The 20,829-nt window shown below is 37.3% G+C and overlaps 1 protein-coding gene across 4 annotated transcripts in view; it reads right to left on the reverse strand.

Moving 5' to 3' along the window:
• Positions 1 to 20,829, reverse strand: part of LDA (limit dextrinase) — a 338,458-nt gene that overhangs the window by 298,265 nt on the left and 19,364 nt on the right. For all 4 annotated transcript variants that reach the window (XR_016363879.1, XR_016363878.1, XM_089825429.1 and 1 more), the window contains exons 2-3: positions 11,661 to 11,835; positions 11,382 to 11,483 (exon numbers count right to left, since the gene is read on the reverse strand). Coding sequence is in view for 2 of the 4 variants with exons in the window: in XM_089825429.1 (XP_089681555.1) it covers positions 11,382 to 11,483; positions 11,661 to 11,835 (277 nt within the window). In the remaining 2 variants the exon portion in view is untranslated. The remainder of the gene's footprint in view (positions 1 to 11,381; positions 11,484 to 11,660; positions 11,836 to 20,829) is intronic.

Raw genomic sequence — 20,829 nt, forward strand, 5'->3', positions numbered from 1 at the left:
GATGCATGGCCAGCAAGCAGTAATAAATAGATGGGGAGATACTGATAACCTAAAGGAATGGTTAACCAACTTGGTAATGATTAGAAGAAAGACGGATGACGGTGCAATGGGCAACTGACGTAGCCCACCGCCAGGGAAAATTTTGGCCCAATAAACACCTACACAAAATGAGCTTCTGGTCAGGGCAGTTAGTTCTCAAATATAACAGTCGTAACAAAATCAAATCGGGTAAGTTTAAAGTCCATTGGTTAGGACCCTATACAATAAGAGAAGTAGGGGACAATGGGGTTGTAAAGCTATCAACATTAGAAGACAAACCTATCAAGGAACTTGTGAACAGGTCCAAACTGAAAGCCTACCAGGAAAGGAAGATTTGTAATGTGGGGATCAACATGCTGGGATATGCCACCAAGAGTGATTAGACATTTAGCCACCAAGGAATGATAGAAGAAGATCCAGTAATAATTCAAGGACCTTATAGGTCGGATGAGAACTAGAAGAAGTCAATAATGGATCCCAAAAAATGATTAGTAAGAAAACATGTCAAAGGAATAGTGATTTTGAGAGGTACACAAACATCTTACTAATGCTCTAATTGGCCCCCCTGCACTCTGAGTAAGGATTAACAGCTATTGGAAATTAAGAGCACCCTAGAAGGGAAGAAGAGAAAGATTCATTGCCTATGATATTGACAGAGAGGCAAAGGAAGAATAAGCAAAACAGCAGGCAACCAAGGACGATAGACCTGAGGAAGACTTGGAGGAAGAAATCAACTTGGAGGAATATGGTGCAACTCTAGGACCACCCCTGAAGGCAGTAGTAAAGGCGGATGATTTATACATTTGTGAATCAAGAATTACAAAAATGAAGGGGAAGAAACACCCTACAAAAAAAAAAATCAAATGCTCTATGGCGGGTAATCCCCAATCCAACGGAACCTCCAAAAATGAATGGAGAAGTAGTAGTGTGGTACCAAAAATACAGAGGGACATATATAGATGGGAGTTTTAAAGGAGTGGGACTCAAGCCCCCATAGTGGACAAACTATTTGATCTCGAATATTTGGGAACATGTGAAAATAAGTGCTAATAGACATACCCAAGCACTTGTATGTGGTATGTGTCTGAAGTTAGAATCCAAAATAAGGAGGGGAAAGCCTCAAAAAGGAAACCAAGGGACAAGAATGAATCTCTCAATATATTCAAATGGTTGAGGCCAAGTAAATCAAAGACGAAATACTACACACAAGAACTGAATAGAAGGACAGAACAGTAAGGGGTATGGAACCAAAGCGAGGAAAAATGTACAGAGACTTGCATAAAAGTACATTTAAGAAAAACAATAAAAGGATGGATTAGAAAAAATGGAAAACAAGAAGCAAAGAAAACAAGGAAAAGTATAAGAAATAAAGAGGAAAAGGGAAAGCAACTTCACAAAATAATTTTCCTAAGTCGTGGGGAGAATGAGTACAAGTTAGCCAGACGAACAAAGCAAGGAGAGAAATGTAGAGTTCACAGTCATACAAAGAGGAGATTTGGGAGTTGGATATACAATTGGAGGGAAGGTAGCATGTTACGAGTAGTTAATGGACAAAGTACGCAATTTGTTGTACAGTGGAGGCAAGCTTTTGTATGCGTCAAAACAATCAATGTCGTATGAGGGCCAAGGAAGAGGACAGCCATACTACAAGGTCCACCCGTACAGGCTACCTTGGCATATGCCATTTAGGTGAAGGGAGGAAGAAAGGCAGAGGAACAACTCTACGTACAAACCATATGTCAGGAAAGAAGTTTGTACGATAGGAGGAAAGTCCTTAGGAACAAAAAATCTAAACAAGGGTCATACATCAGAAAGAAAGTTCATATGTCAGGAGGAAAGTCTAACCAAAGAATAGACAAGTACGAAGACGAGTCTAGAGGAAAAACAAGGTTGGTGGCAAGAAAGAATTGGAGGGCTAAGCAAAGAACTAAAGAAACTACGAGGGATATTAAAGGTATACAATTTCATGAAGACAACTATCGGAACCCTAAAAAGGGCACAACCACGAGCAGTTATAAAGGAGGAAAGGATAACCACCTACAAATCAAACATACTATGTCCTCTACACAAAAAAAGAGCAAGAGTAAAGGCACAGAGGAAAAGATTACAACTGCGAATGTCACATTTGAAAGCATGTTTTGAAGCAAATGCAGAGGCTAGTGGAAGAGTGTGGAGGATAGTCACCCACAGAAAGCTGCACTGCAGAAAGCTGAGGTAGACAAAATCATCTTCATGCAAATTTTTTACTTAAAAGTATTTGAACTTGTGCTCTAAACTATGTTGTATGGGTATGATAGAAAAACACACAAATTCACAATTACATACCTACAACAAATTGTTACAATTTCATATGCTCCAAAAGAATTCAGCAAAAATTTTGGGGTACCAAATAGAGGACAAGCGACGACAAAACCCTAATCCAAAATGACTATAGAGCAGAAAAAAGAAGTGTTTACAACATATTTGCAAGGAAGACCTTATTGAGAAAGAGTGGGAAAGCATATGGAGCAAGAACAACAATAGGAGTTTAAAGAATGCATTCATAGCTAATGTTGAATGGAAGTGCATAGTAGATTTAGTGAAGAGTGAGCTCAAGGGAGGGAGCCAAACTTCAGAAATAGCCATATGGATGTCGTCACAAGTAAATGGATTGAAAAATGGAAGGATATATAATTGGGCCCAACTATTGTTTGAAAGGATAAAAGAATTTTTGCAGCTCAAACATAAAACGTTCTATATGCCCCACCATGCGATAGCCTTGTTCCTGGATGCACTATGTACCCAAGTGGCTCTAAAATATTGGGGTAACTTTCTTCCAGCAAACCAAGTAGAGCCATATAAGCCAGAAACGAGCTACTGGCTACACATGGACACATTTGCACCAGAGAATGTTGAGTTGAGGAAAAGAAGATAAGGCAGAAAATTTCAGCTAGCACTCATAGCACTGAGAGTTCTTAGCAAAAGGAGATTGTTGCCCAGGACACATCTTCTAGTTCAAACTCTAGTTCAAAAGAAAGGGAGGAATTCCAATTTTCACCCATCCATACTAGAGAAGACATTACAGAAAAAACATTTGGAGAAATGGAATTTGTACCTATATCAGGACCCTTATAAAATTGGAAGCGATTGCTACAAGAGCTTGACCAAAAGAAATGAATGACAACTCACATACAAAGGATAGAGGATTTGGCAGCTATACACATGGTAGCCATACGAATAGCAGCAAGGACACAGTTGGAAGTATGGCAATTGGGAGTATGGCAATCACAATCGAAACATCTAGAGGTACAACAGGGCGCACAACCATTGGCATGTCTAGAAGTACAACTAGCATAAAGATTGGGGCAACCAAGATGACAGAGAAAGGGTTGGTAGTACGTCCTCCTTCCCAGATTGGGGGGCGAAGAGGATATCGTTTATGTCAACTCTTGTCAATAGCACATTTAGTTCCTACAGAACAAATTCTACATGCGAAGGTGGTAGACATTAGATCACATAAGAAATTCACTCACACCATAAGCATCACTACTTCACAAGGGGTGAAGACAACCGAGTCGATTGCATTGGTAGTCACACCAACATGAGTATCATCGGCCCAGACTAGCCCATCATTTCCTCCTCCTATACCATTAGTCCCTTTGGGAATCATGCCCTCAAATGTTGAAAAGGAGCACACTGTGGGAATGGATGCTAAGAACTGGGAGAACGAGGTTGATAGATTGTTCGCCAAACTTTAGATGGGGGTGGAAGACATACCTCCACCCTCGTCCACCTTGATTAGGGGGACCTGAGGATGTGGATCGCCAGTTGAAAACAAGAGGGATGGAGGTAGAGATCTAGCACGTAAGAAATCTAGAGGGTGGAGCTACAGCAAGTGTAGAAAGAATACAATTATTTGGAGATTCAACATAGGGATTGCTAGCAAAATTAGTAGTCATGACTCGTGCCACTCAAAAAATGATCAAACAAACAAAGGAATAAGATATGAGATCAGTACTCTTAGCAGCTGAATCACTACAACAGATTATGTGAGGTATGTCATCAGGAATTTAAAAAGCGCTTTGTAGAACAAGGGTGGCCCAAAAATGAGGTAGAAGACCAAATCCAGTGACGGAGAGCGTCGTAGACTTTACAGGTGTATGCAGGACAACCAACCATGATGGTCATACTCTCACAGATGGAAGAAACATTCACAAGTACCTTCATGGACCTACATAGGGCGACATGGGAAAGTTATCTTGGATGAGAGTACAGAACTTGGAGGTTAAGCTAGAACAAGAGAAAGCCACACAGGCAAATAGAGATGGAAAACTGGCCACCGCAAAGAAGGATCAGATCGATGCAGAGAGGCTTTTGCAAGTGACACAAGTAAAGCAGCTAGCAATAGAGAGGGGTTTGAAACTGCTTCGACAATAGATTGTGTGAGAAACTACAATCCCTACTCCAAGGACGTCTTCTCACCTGTCCCAATATGAAAATTTCTTGCTAGACTAGCTCATTTTGATTTTGGTCATCTAGAAGAGGACAAAATTTGGGCTAATAATAAGTAATTAGTAGGCACTATTAGTAGATTTGTTAAGAAATAAGTTGTACCGAAGGGTTGCGACAATTGATATACCTAACCAACTAGAGTGCTATATGTAGGGGTAGTCCAGAACAATGAAGGTCATGTTGGTAATGATGGTAATGTAAGACTTTGGTGCAATCAAAAAAGTAAAATTCTACCATTTGAATGTGTCGTATGTTTGCTATGTATTATTCTTCACATTATTCCTTTGTTATTAATGTAAAGTTTCTGCAAATTCTGCTATAAATCAGACTTAGATAATACCTTTCTTATTGCTGAAGATGCTCTTGAATGTACCGACCTGTATATGAAGTGTACCCAATAATGTAATAATTATTCTTGAAATATTCTTCTCTCTACAATAAATCGTACAAGGCAGTAATGTAGAGAAGCAAACTTAATTGTATCTGTGTCCTCTAACCTCCTCCTTACCTCAACTTTATATTGCACTCAAGAGGCATGTCCTAAGAAAGCACATGTCTCCTCCAAGTCGGCCCAATATAGTTAGTGAATATCATTGCCAAGATCGTCGTCTTCAAGGAAATATATTAGTTAGTAAAGATACTAACTAAAACTATGCATAAGAACATTATAATATCTTCCCAAGATAGACACCGATTAGGTTAGATTAAATAAGAGACCAATCCCTTTAAAAGAACTTCATGCTTTATTAGAACTGTACAATTTGTACAATTAGATCAGTATGAGATCGAAGTTACAAAATTAATGCTCCCTCTTAACTTGATAATCATACTGAGAGATAACATATCTAGCATCATCAATTAAGATATATAAGCATAAATTGATACTCTATATCTATCTAAATCTTCTAAGCATGCGGTATCATTGAACACATGATACTATTTCATATTACTATGCTTGTAATATGACTTACCACTTATACTTGTGATAACAATATTGCATGGAATGCAATATACAAGATAAAATCTGGAGAATGATTAAATTCTTCCTTTATCCAAGTTGTGACTGATAGGTACTGGCAGACCTATATCACAATATGATCCTGAGTTAAGATCTACCAATTCATAGGATAAAACTCTGGAGAATCATTAAATTTTTCCTTTATCCAAGTTGTGACACATAGACATAGAAATGTCCACATCACAATGTGATCTTGAACTCATCTCGATCTGATACTAGATCTCTACCATTCAACACATTATCTAAGAGATCATCATCTCTCATAATGTCTTTTATACAAGTATTCATTATCTCAGAGATCGTCACCTCTTAGGTAATGAATACATATGGTGAAGCCCATAACAGTCAATAGCCTGACAATAATAATCTTAATTCAAAATTATTAATAATTAAAGAATACAAATGTATTACAATTCAACCATACCAAGTCTTTTCCTGAAGTGATCTATCTTCACTCGAGAGAGAGAGGTATGGTAAGAATATCTGATGTTTGATCTGCAGTGCAAATGTATTCTAATTTTGCAGTAGTCTTGTCTACCATATCTCTTACATAATGGTAAGGAATTTCAATATGCTTGGACTTGTCATGAAAAACTGGATTCACAGAAAGCTTAATGGAACTCTAATTATCACAATGAATAATAGTAGAATTCATGGGTTAACCAAATAATCCCACAAGTAACTTTCTGAGCCAAACTGCCTCCCGAGAGGCCATTGTTGCAGCAATGTATTCAGCTTCTGTGGAACTCTATGCTACTAATGCTTGCTTTCTACATATCCAAGATATCATCGTTGAGCCTGAACTGAACCAACATCCTAAAGGGTTTTTCCTATCAGTAACACTTCCAGCCCAAACTGAGTCTGTGTACCCATGTAGGTCCAAGTCAACTTTCTCATACTTGAGCCCAAGGTTAAGAGTGCCTTGTAAGTATCTCATGATGTGTTTGACTACAACTAGGTGAATCTCCTTTGGCTCACACATAAACTGACTTAAAGCATTAACAACATAGCAACTATCAAGTCTTGTATTTACCAACTACATAAGAGACCCAATCATCTGTCTGTAAAGAGTAAAATCTATGGAGGGTGATTCTGTTGCTACTTCCTTAAATTTATGTAGATTAGTCTCCATTGGAGAAGACATAAGCCTGCAATTCCACATTCCAAATCTCTTCAAGATGTCTAATGTATACTTTCCTTGATTAAGTATGATGCTGTCAAAATTCTTCCATACTTCCCGTCCTACAAAGTAATGGAGTCCTAATTCTTTCATTTCAAATTCTCTAATTAGATCTTTCTTGCATTGATCTATAAGATGATCATCACCTGTAAATAGTAAATCATCAACATATAGTATCAAAATTATCATATCATTTTTATCCCCACACAATCTATTAAATTAGAAAGGCCCTCCCTACCTCGGGATCGGGTTTGGAATGTTCTTAGTCCAGCCACCTGAACATCTTGGTGTTTAGAATGTCTACATAGTTATGAAACGCTCATGCTTGCATAACTAGCACCACTGACATCAAGTGATCATTAGATGGCAAACATGCCTATAAACTACCTTGGCCAAAGATTTCCGATGGGCTCAATGACCCGATCACCACTGCTCGACTTGACAACAGGTTTCATTACAGGGATGAGCATGAGCTATTAAGTATATTTCATTTAAGTTATTCATGTCTAATTTCTCTTCTGCTTTCTTGCAGATTTATTCCACCTCTTCACCATTCATGGCTACACAACCAGTGATTCCCAGGTGTTTTGGAAGATTATGAGCGTTCTGCCCTTTACACCTCTTCACCATTTCATGGCTATAATGTCGGTGAATCCCAGGGGTTTGGATAGTTATAAGCATTCTACACTTGATCATTGTTTATATCTTTTATCATAAATTGTGACAAAATAAAACATTGTTCTTAAGATCAGTATCATTCTCCAAGTCCTTATTACACTTTGAAACTCTTCTTTAAGAGATACTATTTAACTTCTTTTATGATGATTCCGGAAGCTTTGAGAGTAAGAAGAAAATCCATTATAAATGACAAGGATCATTCAGCATAACGTGATCATAGATTAAAAAAAGAAGAATTTCTTGTGCCTAGCCGACTGCGGTAGAAATTGTATTTAAAACATTGGAATGGTAATTCATGACCTGATAAGAATACGGTATTGTTTGAAGAACTTGCCAATCGATCAGCTCCCTCCAGTTGTTTGAGACGTCACTTTCAATGCATAAAATCTTTGATTCTTAGCCCGAATACTTGCATGACAAAGAGAAGAAGTCGTACTACTTGAACAAAGCTTAATAATCGATATTGCAGGGTATCGGCGGAAGTAATTAATTGGTAAATGGGAAGAAGTTGAGTGTTGTGGAGGCAAAGAGATTTTGAAAACGTAGCAGCAAAATGAAAACGGGAATATGGATTATGGTATCCATCTCTCTCTCACACCTTTCATATATGGAGAGTGATTGAGACTTCTTGGCTTCCGTAAAATAAAAGATTATTTGTCAATTCAAATTGCCAAGTGTTAAATCGCTTGAAAAGAAAAGAAAAATAAGAGGTTGGAAGAAAGAGATGGAAAAATTATAATTCGGTTTATTTTTATAGTATGTATATACGTACGTTCATGTGAATATATCAATGGGGTGACATCATTTTATTAAGTCATTATAATATAATGGTGCCATTTCATTTTTATATTTATATGTACGTATATATATACATATATATAATAATATGATGAAAGATCAATTAAAATCCCTTGAGGTACATTTTATATTTTAATTAGATTATTTTATGTTTTCTTAGATTATTTTCTTAATAGCTCATGTGGGTCCTACAAATGTATCCTGTGTTCAAGTCGTCGGGTCCTTATCAAAGAAGTTTAAGGTCACACCTACGAATCCTAATGACTGAACTAAGCGAGCATCTCATTCCGATGATCCCATTTAGCAATGCTTCCCCCCCTTCATCTTCTCCTGCAATCACTCGTGAAAATACTTCCGCCATAATAACAAAAAAAATTTATTTTTTTTACTTTTTTTTATTGAAAAAGGGGTAAAAAATTATTCAATAAACTTCAGATTACAAAGCAAAGGCTAGAGGCCCATAGAAGCACTACATACGTCTATCCTCCAATAAAAGCTAATCAATAATCCCACAATATTCAGGAGGTAATTCATCCCTACCACTAATATCCCAACTATCCACATTCTCTGAAGCCCACTTTGCCAAACAATCTGCCACTTTGTTCCATTCACAAGGGATATGGCGAAAGGAGATAGAATCCAGGGCACTACACAAATATAAAATCTATCTTACCAAAGAGGCTAGCTCCCATTTAACATTCTCCAACCTCTGGTTATGTAGCATATCAACAACAATCTAAGAGTCAAACTCACAGATGATCTTTTTCCAGCCTAAAGAGCATCCTCTCTCAACAGCAGACTTAAGGGCCAAGACTTAAGGGCCAAGGCCTCCATCAAATTATTAGAGTGCTGACCCTTATAGATAGAGAAAAGAAAAACCACGCCACCCTCATTATTTCTACCAATAGCACCAATGCCAACCTGACCAGGATTCCCCCTAGAAGAACTATCAGTATTAATCTTCAAGATTCCAACCGAGGGAGGGGTTCATCTCCCAACCCTACATACTCGTTGCTTACCATAACTCTGCCTTTTTCCAAAAGTATGCCCCGGGTTAATACCATCCAGCTTCAGATTCCTCACAATAGCTTGATCACCCAACTCTATGCTTTCAAACATATCACATTTTGCGAAAATAGTCTCCTGAAGCCTACCAAGAATCTTCCTCCACAGCTGAAGGCTATCCAATTTGAAATCACAAAAAATTCTGCGATTCCTTTCCAACCAAAGGTTCCAAAGAATAAGAACCAGTCCAACCATCCAGGCAACCTGTAGAAAGGAGGTCCCGCCATAATAACAATTCATAATAATTTCATATAAACATTTAAAAGACTTTAAATTATTAATCATAATTTAAAAATCTGTTAACATCAAATAACAATTAATGAATAATGACCATCTTCATTAACAGTTAATACAACATATATAAATAACTATCTATTTCACATGATCATGAAAGAATAATCCGTTAAATCCAACGGTTATGAACAAGTTTTAAAATTAGATCAAATTTTGGAATGTAACAGATACCATGTAAAGTTTCTGCAAATTCTGCTATAAATCAGACTTAGATAATACCTTTATTAATGTTGAAGATGGTCTTGAATGTACAAAGCTGTATATGAAGTGTTCCCAATAATGTAATAATTATTCTTGAAATATTCTTCTCTCTACAATAAATCGTACAAGGCAGTAATGCAGAGGAGCAGACTTAATTGTATCTTGTGTGTCCTCTAACCTCATCCTTACCTCATGTGTGTCCTCTAACCTCATCCTTACCTCATCTTTATATTGCACTCAAGAGGCATGTCCCTAGAAAGGACATGTCTCCTCCCAAGTCAGCCCAATATAATTAGTGAATATCTTTGCCAAGATCAGTGTCTTCAAGGAAATATATTAGTTAGTAAAGATGCTAACTAAAACTATGCATAAGAACATTATAATATGTTCCCAAGATAGACATCAATTAGGTTAGATTAAATAAGAGGCCAATCCCTTTAAAAGAACGTCATACTTTATTAGAACTGTACGATCTGTACAATCAGATCAGTACGAGATCGAAGTTGCAGAATTAACAATTAATAGAACTTGCTGCATGACATTAGCACATTTAAAGTGATAATGTCACTTCCATATTTGGCACATAACACACTAGAGAAGCTTGGAAGAAGCAAAATGGAACTTTTGTGGTGTGAATTCTGACAAAAATAAGAGTAATGAAAATAAAAAATAACAATTCAGAGATAAGAAGAGAACCAGAATCTTGACTGAACCAAATTCAACTTAGAGACGACGAAATATGTTCAGTTTGGAATCCTAGATCTTATTGGAAATAAGGATATGATCATTAGATTTCATATAACTTTGGAAAAGAAAATTGACAATATGAGAAAAAAAAAAATCAGATAGAGAACAGTAAAGCACCTCAAGTCAAATACGTGAGAGAAGCGAGGATTACATTGTAGAGCTAATCCAGTGTAAATCAGGGGGACCTGCAACCTGGGAACTCTCTCAAAATATTGACGAAAATGAATATGACCTTTAAGGAGGCTAGCTTGTTAATTTTTAAGCCCTGAAGATTTCTTATGTTATCAGTCAGACTTTATTTGCAAAATTGAGAAGAAATTAGCAGTGTAAAATAAAGTGGCAAATGGTTTTTCTAGGAAAATTGGTCAAATGGAACTTTGTCCAGATTTTGAATTTTACTGTGCCTATCTATTCTGAACATCCTTTGTTAAGAAAGAACCAAAGAACAAAAAATTTTGCTTGTTACTAAAAAAATATATAGCCCTTGGAACAAAGTACTGGAATGCTTTCGGGAATGGATTTGGTTTAGCATCAGAACTAGTTGTTTTAGAATGTTAAGAAATCAAGCTTGCCTTCATTATTTAATGTGCTTGATTCTAGTCTTTAATTCGTTTGTTTTGTTCCATTATTTCATAATTTTTCAGTTTTTCTTTTCAAAATTTCAAGGTTCCTAAAGCTGTCCACCTTTCCTTGGCATTTTCCTTGTGTCTTCTTGTTTTTCAAAATATTGCTCAAGTACTAAAGCAAGTTCAATGATTTGAAGCAAAGGAAAACCAAGGTAGGACACCATGACAAATACAACATACAATAATTTCATGGAGCAACAGAAGATATTCAAGGTTTGAAATATGATGGGTTTTATTCACGTACGTTAAGCACTGAAGTAAGATCTGGCTTCACTTTAAACACTGATGAACACTCTGAAATCACCCAGATATCAGTATCCTCAGCCATTATAGATCCAGATAAATCCTGCATGAATAGAGAGATGTCAACTTCATTTGCCAGTGCTTCATGACAAACTCTACCATAAGAATACAGCCATGCAAATTGTGTAATCATTCCCCCTTCTTTGCTATAGTCAATATGAAACCTAAGAAGTTCCCACAACAAGGCCTTAAGCTGAAAGCTAGAAATCTCCTTACTAACCTTAGTTTCCCCTTTATGAATAATAAAGTTCAAAACTCCACCAGGCTTCACCCCAATATCCCAATACACACCAAAATCATCAGCTCCTGTGGCAGTTAAAGGTTTCTCCCACAGTGTTTGGACATTTATATCTCCCCAAGCATGAATCCCCCAGTTCTCATACACATTATCTTTCCTGTCAAAACAATTACTGTCAAGTGAGTTAATGGCATTATTCTTATGGCACCAATCTTAAACCCCTCAAAACATCTTGTAAACAATGAGGTTTTGAATGGCCAGCAATTTAGTGGCAATTAATGTACAACAAAAATGTAGCTGGAAGCATTTTACATGAAAATGATGCACAGAACTTCAACATAATATTAATAGTGACAGATTAATATGTTCTTATATAAAAAATCAGTTTGAAAAATTGTAAACATTCATATATCATTGTATTATTAATCCTATATATGCAAGTATTCTTCATGTTTCATTTGTGAAAGTGAAATATAACGTTTTAGTTGTATTAAAAAGTATATGTATATAATCTACTTTTGTTGAAGTATGTATGGGCAAATATGAATAAGAGAACTTATTTGAGTTCTTGTACAAATGATATATCTGACTTATTGCAAAAGGGAGAGTTCAGCAAAATTCAATACATTGAAATCTTTTCATTAAATATTGTTGTAGTCGCTTTATTGATACACATGTAACTTAATTTTCTATTATGAGATTGCAAACAAAAGCAAAATGGTGATTAAATTATATTTTTATGTTGCATAATTTATTATATACAAGGGTTGGCAGAATTAGAAAACTGCGTGCTATTTATTTATGACATAAATATGTCTAATAATCAATGAAGGCCTAAACAACCAAACAAAATTATAATCTGAACTAACTCATCGTGTTCTTGTGCTTTTGAGACATCATTACTTAGGAAAATTGATGCAAAATATAACTGCTTGATGAGTTCCAAGCTACATTACCCAGCAACGCATCTGTGGTCTTAAAACCCCCATCTCCATACATAAAACAGTGCTTGGACTTGGACATAGGAAGATGACGTGCCCCCCTCCCCTCTATACCTGATTTTTTTAAATCAACTAGAAACATCCCAGAAACCTAGGGACACAAACAAAAATATATTTGGGACGATAGGGAATGCATTAGCTGTCCCTCAACCGTCCCTAGGTTGGACGGCAATACCCGACGGAAATGAGCAATGGAAGCTTAACTAAAACATAAAATTCTTTTAAAATATTGATTCAATTTTATTTTTTTTATGTGGGCCCTTCCTCCCACCCTAACATGCATTTTAGTTTGTTTTGGTTTATTAGTTGTATTTTGTTGGGTGGATATTTTGCAAATGACAATTTGTATAAACTCTGTTGCGAAATAGGAGTACTAGTGACAGTATGTGAGACAAAGTCTCTCCTACTTTAAAGGGAAGGCTCCCCCTTCTCATTGTTCCTTGGATCAACTCAAAGTAAGCAAGAAGTTTAGAGATACTTTTAAAGGGTGTAACCAATATTCTTTCCTCTTGTTTCAGGAAAAAAATCACTTACTTGCAGAGCAAGTAATGGGCAAGATGGACCTCTTAACTACACTTCTATCTTAAAATTCAAAACAATGATACTGATAATCTCACACCAACTCATGGGCTGATTGAAAACTATCGGCTTAGATTTATGTCTATTTCTTGTAATCTATGAAAGTAAATTAGTACTATTGGGGCACACAAACTTCCAAATGTAGTTGATTTCTAAATGCTAAGCCTATAAGTTATTCCAATTCACAGACATGAAAGTAACTTAAGTCTAATAATATTCATGACTATAAGACAGCAATACAAACTACAGCAAGAGCTTCTAATTTATTTCACTACAATTGCTTCCACACAGCTTTCACAACAATTGCTTCCAAACACAGCTTCAAAACAAATTGTTTCCCCTACTCACTTTGCTTCAAATATAAACAAGATTAGCATGAAATAAAGATAGTAACACAAATTAAAATCACAGCGTCTAATTTGTATTACAACAATTACTTCCAGTCACAACTTCGAAACAAATTGTTTCTTGTATTCACCTTTCTTTCAAAACTTGTACTACAAATCACAGTTATGCTTACACAAGTTTTGCAGAGCTTTCTTGTATATATGAAAAGATGATTATTGACAATGAGGGTCACTCCTTTATATAGGTAAAGGAGTGAGAAAAAAGAGGAGAAAACGGTGGGAGAATCTCAACCACCTTGACTAAGTCAAACTAGAAAGAAGACTTATTCAATCACATTGTTGAAGGCACGTGCAATTCAATTACACAACATATCCTCTAAGCAAAATGATGAAAATGTTAAAGTTGTTGGGGGTTCCTGTAATCTGAGCTATTACATCCTTTGATGACTATGGTGTGGCATCTTTTGATAGCCTCCCGATTCTCATGTTGATCAGCCAGTTGTCATTTGAAAACTTGATGTAGTCAAGCTTTTTCCCATTCTACAATTGTTGTGAATTCTCCTTTACCAAATCTATACATTCTGGATTTACTAACACTTCAAAAACCTTCTCAATGATGTCAGGATGTAAACTCAAAACAACTTTCCCATCAGCATCATTAACTGATTTTTTTTATTTTTATTTTGAAAAAAAATTCTTGGTGCATTCCCACATGAACTCAGGTTTTGGGACAGCCATGGGGAAAGTGGAGACCAAATGAAGCATTGCTTCTTTTGATTCGAAGCATCTTATTGACAAGATATCTCTATTCTGTGAAGAAATTCTAACATATCTTGACTTGAAAAGTTCACTGTAACATGAAAATACTAATTGGACTGAATCCACGAGGGTTTCAAGATTTGGACAATGAGGCAATGTCTATACAGCCACGAAAATGCACTTCCATATGAAGGAGAGGACTTAGTTAATTTTTTAAAAAGTTGAAAAAAGCAATGTAAAGGAAGTGCATTTTCGTGGCTGTATAGCCACGGGCGGACAATGATGGCAGATCCATGGAGGATAAGAGTTTTGAGTATGATTTAGATACTTTTTGAACACTTAGGTAGGTTAGAAATGGTAAGAACAACTTCTATTTTGGGCAAGAAATGACCAAAATCAGGTTTTTCCGGGTGGATTGCATATGGGCAAAGAATGCAAGTAGATGTAGTTTGAAAGCATGTGGACAGGAAACTTCATGTTTAAAAACGAGAGTTTTCCCCAAAATTGGGATTTAGAAATGCATTTACATATGATCAAAACTCACCATTTAAAACTTAATGGAAATGTGTAATTGGGTTTTAAAAGTCCGATTACATAATATGAAGGTTGGAAATATGGAGAGATACTTTCATTCTTTGGGGGAAACTTTCAACTTTTTCTTCACAAACTTTCTCTCTAAAAGCAACAAAAGCAAGCAAAAATAAACAAACCAGCATATTTACAAACCAAGGAAAAGAAAAGAAAAACATCTCTTGTTTTGACACAAAGTGAAGACTTTCAAACATCTCAATCTTGCAAGAAAACCCATTTTTGGGAAAAACCCATATTTGCATTCAAGGAATGAGAGTTTGAATTTATTTGTGAACTTAGAACAAAAATCTGGGGCTACAAATAAACAAATGGAAAGCAAAGAGCAAAAGAATGCAACAAACAAGCAATAAGAACAAGAAATGCAAACAAAACTCAAATCTTACACTTAATTGGAGAGCAAATAGTAAATCTTGGAGCAAGAAGAAGTTGGAATGAAACTCTCTTCTCCAAAATCGGCTTTTTCAATTGCATTTACACATAGCATTCAGAGCTTTCAAAAGTCTTCCACTTGGCCCTAAAATTGGACTTTTCCAACTATATTACACATTTAAATGACGTAAAAATGAGTCCTTTAAGTGGAGATCACACTTTTCATTTCCCATTATACATTGCATTTTACATTTCTCATGCAAATTGGGCTCTCCCGGCCCATTTGCATATTTAAAAATGTGCAAGTAACAAGCTTCTAGTGCAGATCGCACTTTTCCTTATGACTTGCATATTTAAAATGTTGAGTGAATGGCAATAGAAAGACAAATCGGGCTTTTCCAGTCTCTTGGCATATAACGTTCTCCCTTCAAACACCCAAAATCGGGTCTTAAATGAGCATTTACATGTGTTAAATGTAATGGCAAGAGCGTGAAGTTGAAATGCATAAACAAATCGAGGTTTTCAAGCCACAATCCATATTTAAAATATGGTGTATATGCAATGAGGAAGCACATATAAACTCAAATGCCCAAATAGAGTGAACTTTTCATGTTGAAATGCATGTTTCTAGTGTAAATCAGGCTTTTCCAGCTAATTTACATGTTGGATAAGGATGCCTTTATGCGAATTGGGGTTTTCAAAACATAATGCATATTACATATTTTGCCTTTCCATGCAAATCGCACATTTCATGATCATCTACAAATTTCATTTTATCCTTCTAAGTGCAAATCGCACTTTAGGCTTGCATATGCATGTTTTGGTTGGAGGCAACCAGTAAATTGGACTTTTTAGGAGCATTTTCATATTTTAAAAAAGTTGCAATAATGCAAAAGAGGAAGAAATCGAACTTTTCCAGCCCTTTTATGCATTACATATTGCACTTTAATGCCGAATCGCACTTTTCAAGCTCATTTACATGTTCCCTTCTTGCATAAAATCCCAAGCATAGAGCTGGTCACACTTTTTGGGGAGGATTACATATTGCATTTTACATGCAAATGAGCAAATTGGAATTTGCACAATAAAATGCAAGTAAAACCACCCAGCCAATCTGTTTTGATAGAAAATAAGTATTTTTTGCCAGCCAATCGTGGATTTTGAAGGTTAATACATATTGCATATTCAAAAAATGTCACATGCAATATGCAGTTGACTCCAAAAAAGTGCGATTTGCCTCTTAAAGTGAGGAAAAACAAGCAAAATCAGATTTTTTGGGTGCAACTACATGTCTAAATGACTTGCACGTACTTGTTTCTATTTTGCACGTGTTAAATTGATTCACTTAAGTGAATCTCACTTTTTGGGGTCCATTCCATATTTACACAAAAAAATTATGTGTCATGTAAATGGGTTGGAAAAGTTAGATTTTCACTTAAGTGATTTTAGTTATAACAATAAAGTGCAACATAACATCAAATTAGACTAATAAGTGTACTTTATAACTTAAATGACTTAAGTTATGTAGGGATCCAAGCTGATAACGTCTGTGAATACTGTCCAACACTGTAATGATCCGAGCTGACAATGTCTGTGTATACCGTACAGTGGAGGAGTGATGAGGTAGTGTACGGTAGAATCAGTACAGAACAATTGGGGGTCCATACAGATGCAATGGGAGGGGCACAGTACGGTGGATGAGTGGATGTACAGTATGGGAGAGTTGATAGCTGTACGGTGACTGTGGGAGCACGACCGTACGGGGATAGATAGGTGACCATACGAATTAAACAATGTATGGTAGTTGGGCTTTTTTGGAGCCATACGGTGGGGTGAACGGTGTTCGTGCGTATGAAAATGGCAAGTGTCCGTACAGTAGCAAGATGGACGGTGTACGGTAAGGAAAATGTAGAGAGGTTTGACAGTGTAATATAATTAATACGAGCAGAAAACCAAACACTCTTGCGCTAAATAATGATAATATTAGACAATATCAGATAGTAACAGAAACCATAATATGAATAGTATATGCCGAAAGATAATGCTCTGATTTGCCAATTCGAGTGAAGTATTACATGCACCAATGGAATAGGGTGAGGGATTCACCGCATAAGCCAAATAGGGAAGGTCTTTCACTTCCGAAATGGCAAACAGCAGAGAACCCTAAATAGGAGTTCGCAGCACAAAGAAATAATCCCGAATGCATACCTACAGACTACCTACTAGCCGTGCTTAAATACCCTGTCGGGAAACTTTCCGAGGGTGTACAAAGATAGCCAACGGAAACACAAACTACAGAAACAAAAATATGAATGGGTCCGAGATACATAAAATCAATCGGTCCGTTACAAAAGTTTAATTTATTATTTATTTTATAAGAGGAACATTACAGTCCTCCCGTCCCAAAGTTTGCTTGCCCTCAAGCAAATGCAATGCCAGGTGCTAGAGAATGTGCTCGCCTTTCCACGTTGTGTCATCTAATGGTAGGTGTCGCTAGCGTACCAAGTATTCCTTCACAGTGTAGTTCCGTAGGGTCTTTTCACATACTTCGAGGATCTCGACTGGTTCCAAAATGAGCTTTCCTTCTTCGTTGAGTGGCGGAATGTCGGTAGCAACTGTGACGTTTTTCCCTATGGCTTTCTTCAGACGAGATACATGGAAGACATTTTGAATCCAGCTTCCCTCCGGAAGTTCTAGTTCGTATGCTACTTCACCAATGCAACGAACCACGTGATAGGGGCCATAAAATCGTGGCTTTAATTTTTCCTTTCCTATTCCCTTTAATGAAGATTGTCGGTATGGCTGGAGCCGGAGATAGACCAAATCCCCCACTTCGAAACTCCTCTCTATTTTGTGTCTATCAGCATACATCTTCTATTGATTTTGTGCTCACAGTAGATTTCTTTCAAGCACCTCAATATGTCTTATCCCTCCTAAAGCCAATCCCTCACCCTTGGTGCGCGATTGTCACCCAGAATCGTGTCAATGGAGAGAGGTTCGTACCCGCACAGAGCTTTGAATGGTGTCATTCCGCTGGACATGTGGTACGTGGTATTGTAGCAATATTCCCCCAAATGGATCCATTTTACCTACGTTCGCTGTTGTGCCGAAACATAGTTCCAAAGGTAGCCTTCGAGCCATTTGTTCCCAATCTCGGTTTGTCCGTCCATCTGCGGATGTTAACTCGTACTTGGCCATAATTTTGTCCCTACCATCCAAAATAGTTCTGTCCAAAAGATACTGATGAATCATCTATCCCAATCACAGACGATGTTTCGAGGTAACCCGTGCAGAAAAAAAAACTTCTCTAAAGAATAGATCGGCAACTTGTACAGCCTGAAGGTCAGAGGGAATGGCGAAGAAATGTGCATACTTTGTCAATCTGTCAACCACTACGAAAATACAATCCTTTCCGTTCACCTTGGGAAGCCCTATTATGAAATCCATTGATATACTTTCCCACTTATGTTCGGGAATTGGCAAAGGTTGTAGCAGCCCGGCAGGAAGAGTATGTTTGGACTTGTTCTGTTGGCAGACTGTAAACTCTCTTACATATTGCAACGTGTCCCCTTTAAGTCCTTTCCATGAAAACCTCTCTCGAAGACTTCTGTAAGTTTTGTGGAAACACGAGTGTCCAGCTAGAGGTGAGTCGTGCACTTCCTTCAAGATTTTCTACTTCAATTTGGATTCGGGCACCAAGTATATCCGGTCTTTTTAGTAGATGATGTCATCCACCACTCTGTAGCGATCATCGTGAGTGTGGCCATCCATTATTTCAAAGGCAAATGTATTTTTGGAATATTCCACTAACAGATGTGCCTTCTAGTCAGCTGAAATCTGGTCTAGTTAGTAGATGGTGGGTTTTCTGGACAAGGCATCTGCAACTACATTGTTCTTCCCTTTCACATATTCAATGTCAAAATCAAAAGCTTGAACTTTGCTTACCCATTTTTGTTGTCGTTCGTTGAAGTACCGTTGCTCCAAAAAATATCTCTAACTGTTATGATCCGTACGGACGACAAACCTGGCACCTTCCAGATACTATTGGAACTTGGTTAGCGCATGTACGATGGCCAACATTTCTTTGTCATAGATGGAATATTGGCGTTCTATTGGCGTAAGCTTCCTGCTCTCATAAGTGATGGGATGTCTATCTTGCATCAATACCACTCCAATGCCTTCCCCGAACACGTCGCACTCCAAAATGAACGGTTGAGTGAAATTAGGTAGTGCAAATACAGGAGAAGTGCTCATAGCCTCTTTCAGCTAATCAAAGGTGAGTTGTGTTTTTTCGTTCCATTGGAATGACCCCTTCATCAGATCCGTTAAAGTGCACCGAGCTGAGAGAATCCTTTAACAAACCTCCTATAGTAACTGCACAGTCCGAAGAATCCTCGAAAATCCGTGAGTGATTTTGGGGGAGGCCAGTCGAGGATAGCCTGAATCTTCTCTTGATGCACTTGAACTCCGTATTTACTAACAACATGACCCAAGTACAATATTTCTATCATACCAAATTCACATTTGGACTGCTTGGCGAACAAGAACTGTTCCTCCATGATACTTAGAACTTCATTCAGATGCTTCAGGTGCTCCTCCCATGTCCTGCTATAAATAAGATCATCAAAGAATACCAATAAATACTTACGCAATTGTTTGTTGAAGATACGGTTCATGCATGATTGAAATGTAGCAGGTGCATTGGTCAGTCCGAACGGCATGACCAGAAACTCATAATGTCCATAGTGACAACAAAAAGTCGTTTTCTCCACATCTTCTTTCCTCATGCAGATCTAATGGTATCCGGAACGGAGATCTATTTTTGAAAAATAGACTACGCCATGCAGTTCATCTAGCATCTCATCTATCCTTGGAATGGGATATTTGTTCTTTATTGTTTTTTTGTTCAATGGGCAGTAGTCCACACACATGCGCATCATCTTGTCCTTCTTTTTGACCAACACCACAAATGATGCGAATGGGCTAGAACTAGGACAGATCCATCCTTTCTCTAGCAATTCCTGAATCGTCCTTTCGATCTCATCTTCAAATTTCTTGGGGTGGTGGTACGGTGTGGTTATGACTAGCTTTGCTCCTGATTCCAACTCAATGTGTGTTCAAACCCCCAATGAGGTGGTATGCCAAGAGGAATATCCATCAAAACTCTATCATGTCTACTTAAAATATCCTGAAGTTCATCATCCTGTGGAGGTGTTCAACGCCCCTTTAAAGGTTCCGCCAAGATAAGACAATGCGCAGCCCACGCAATGTCGTCGTGCCGAAAGATTGCCCCCATCCGATGCGCAGAAACTTCCTTCGGACCTTCATTTGTCATTCCTCGAAGGACAACCTTCTTTCCGTCAACCACAAAAGTGAAGTCCATCCATTTGAAACTCTGAGTGTATTCATCAAGGGTCTCCATCCACTGTATGCCAAGAATAACTTCCATGTCAGCCAGGTCCACTATGAAGAAGTCCTCAATCACCGTGTGATTGCCATTGTGAT

The sequence above is a fragment of the Cupressus sempervirens genome, chromosome 1, assembly GCF_028749045.1.
Source record: "Cupressus sempervirens isolate cs-2001-9-10 chromosome 1, ASM2874904v1, whole genome shotgun sequence".
In the NCBI taxonomy this organism is placed as follows: Eukaryota; Viridiplantae; Streptophyta; class Pinopsida; order Cupressales; family Cupressaceae; genus Cupressus; species Cupressus sempervirens.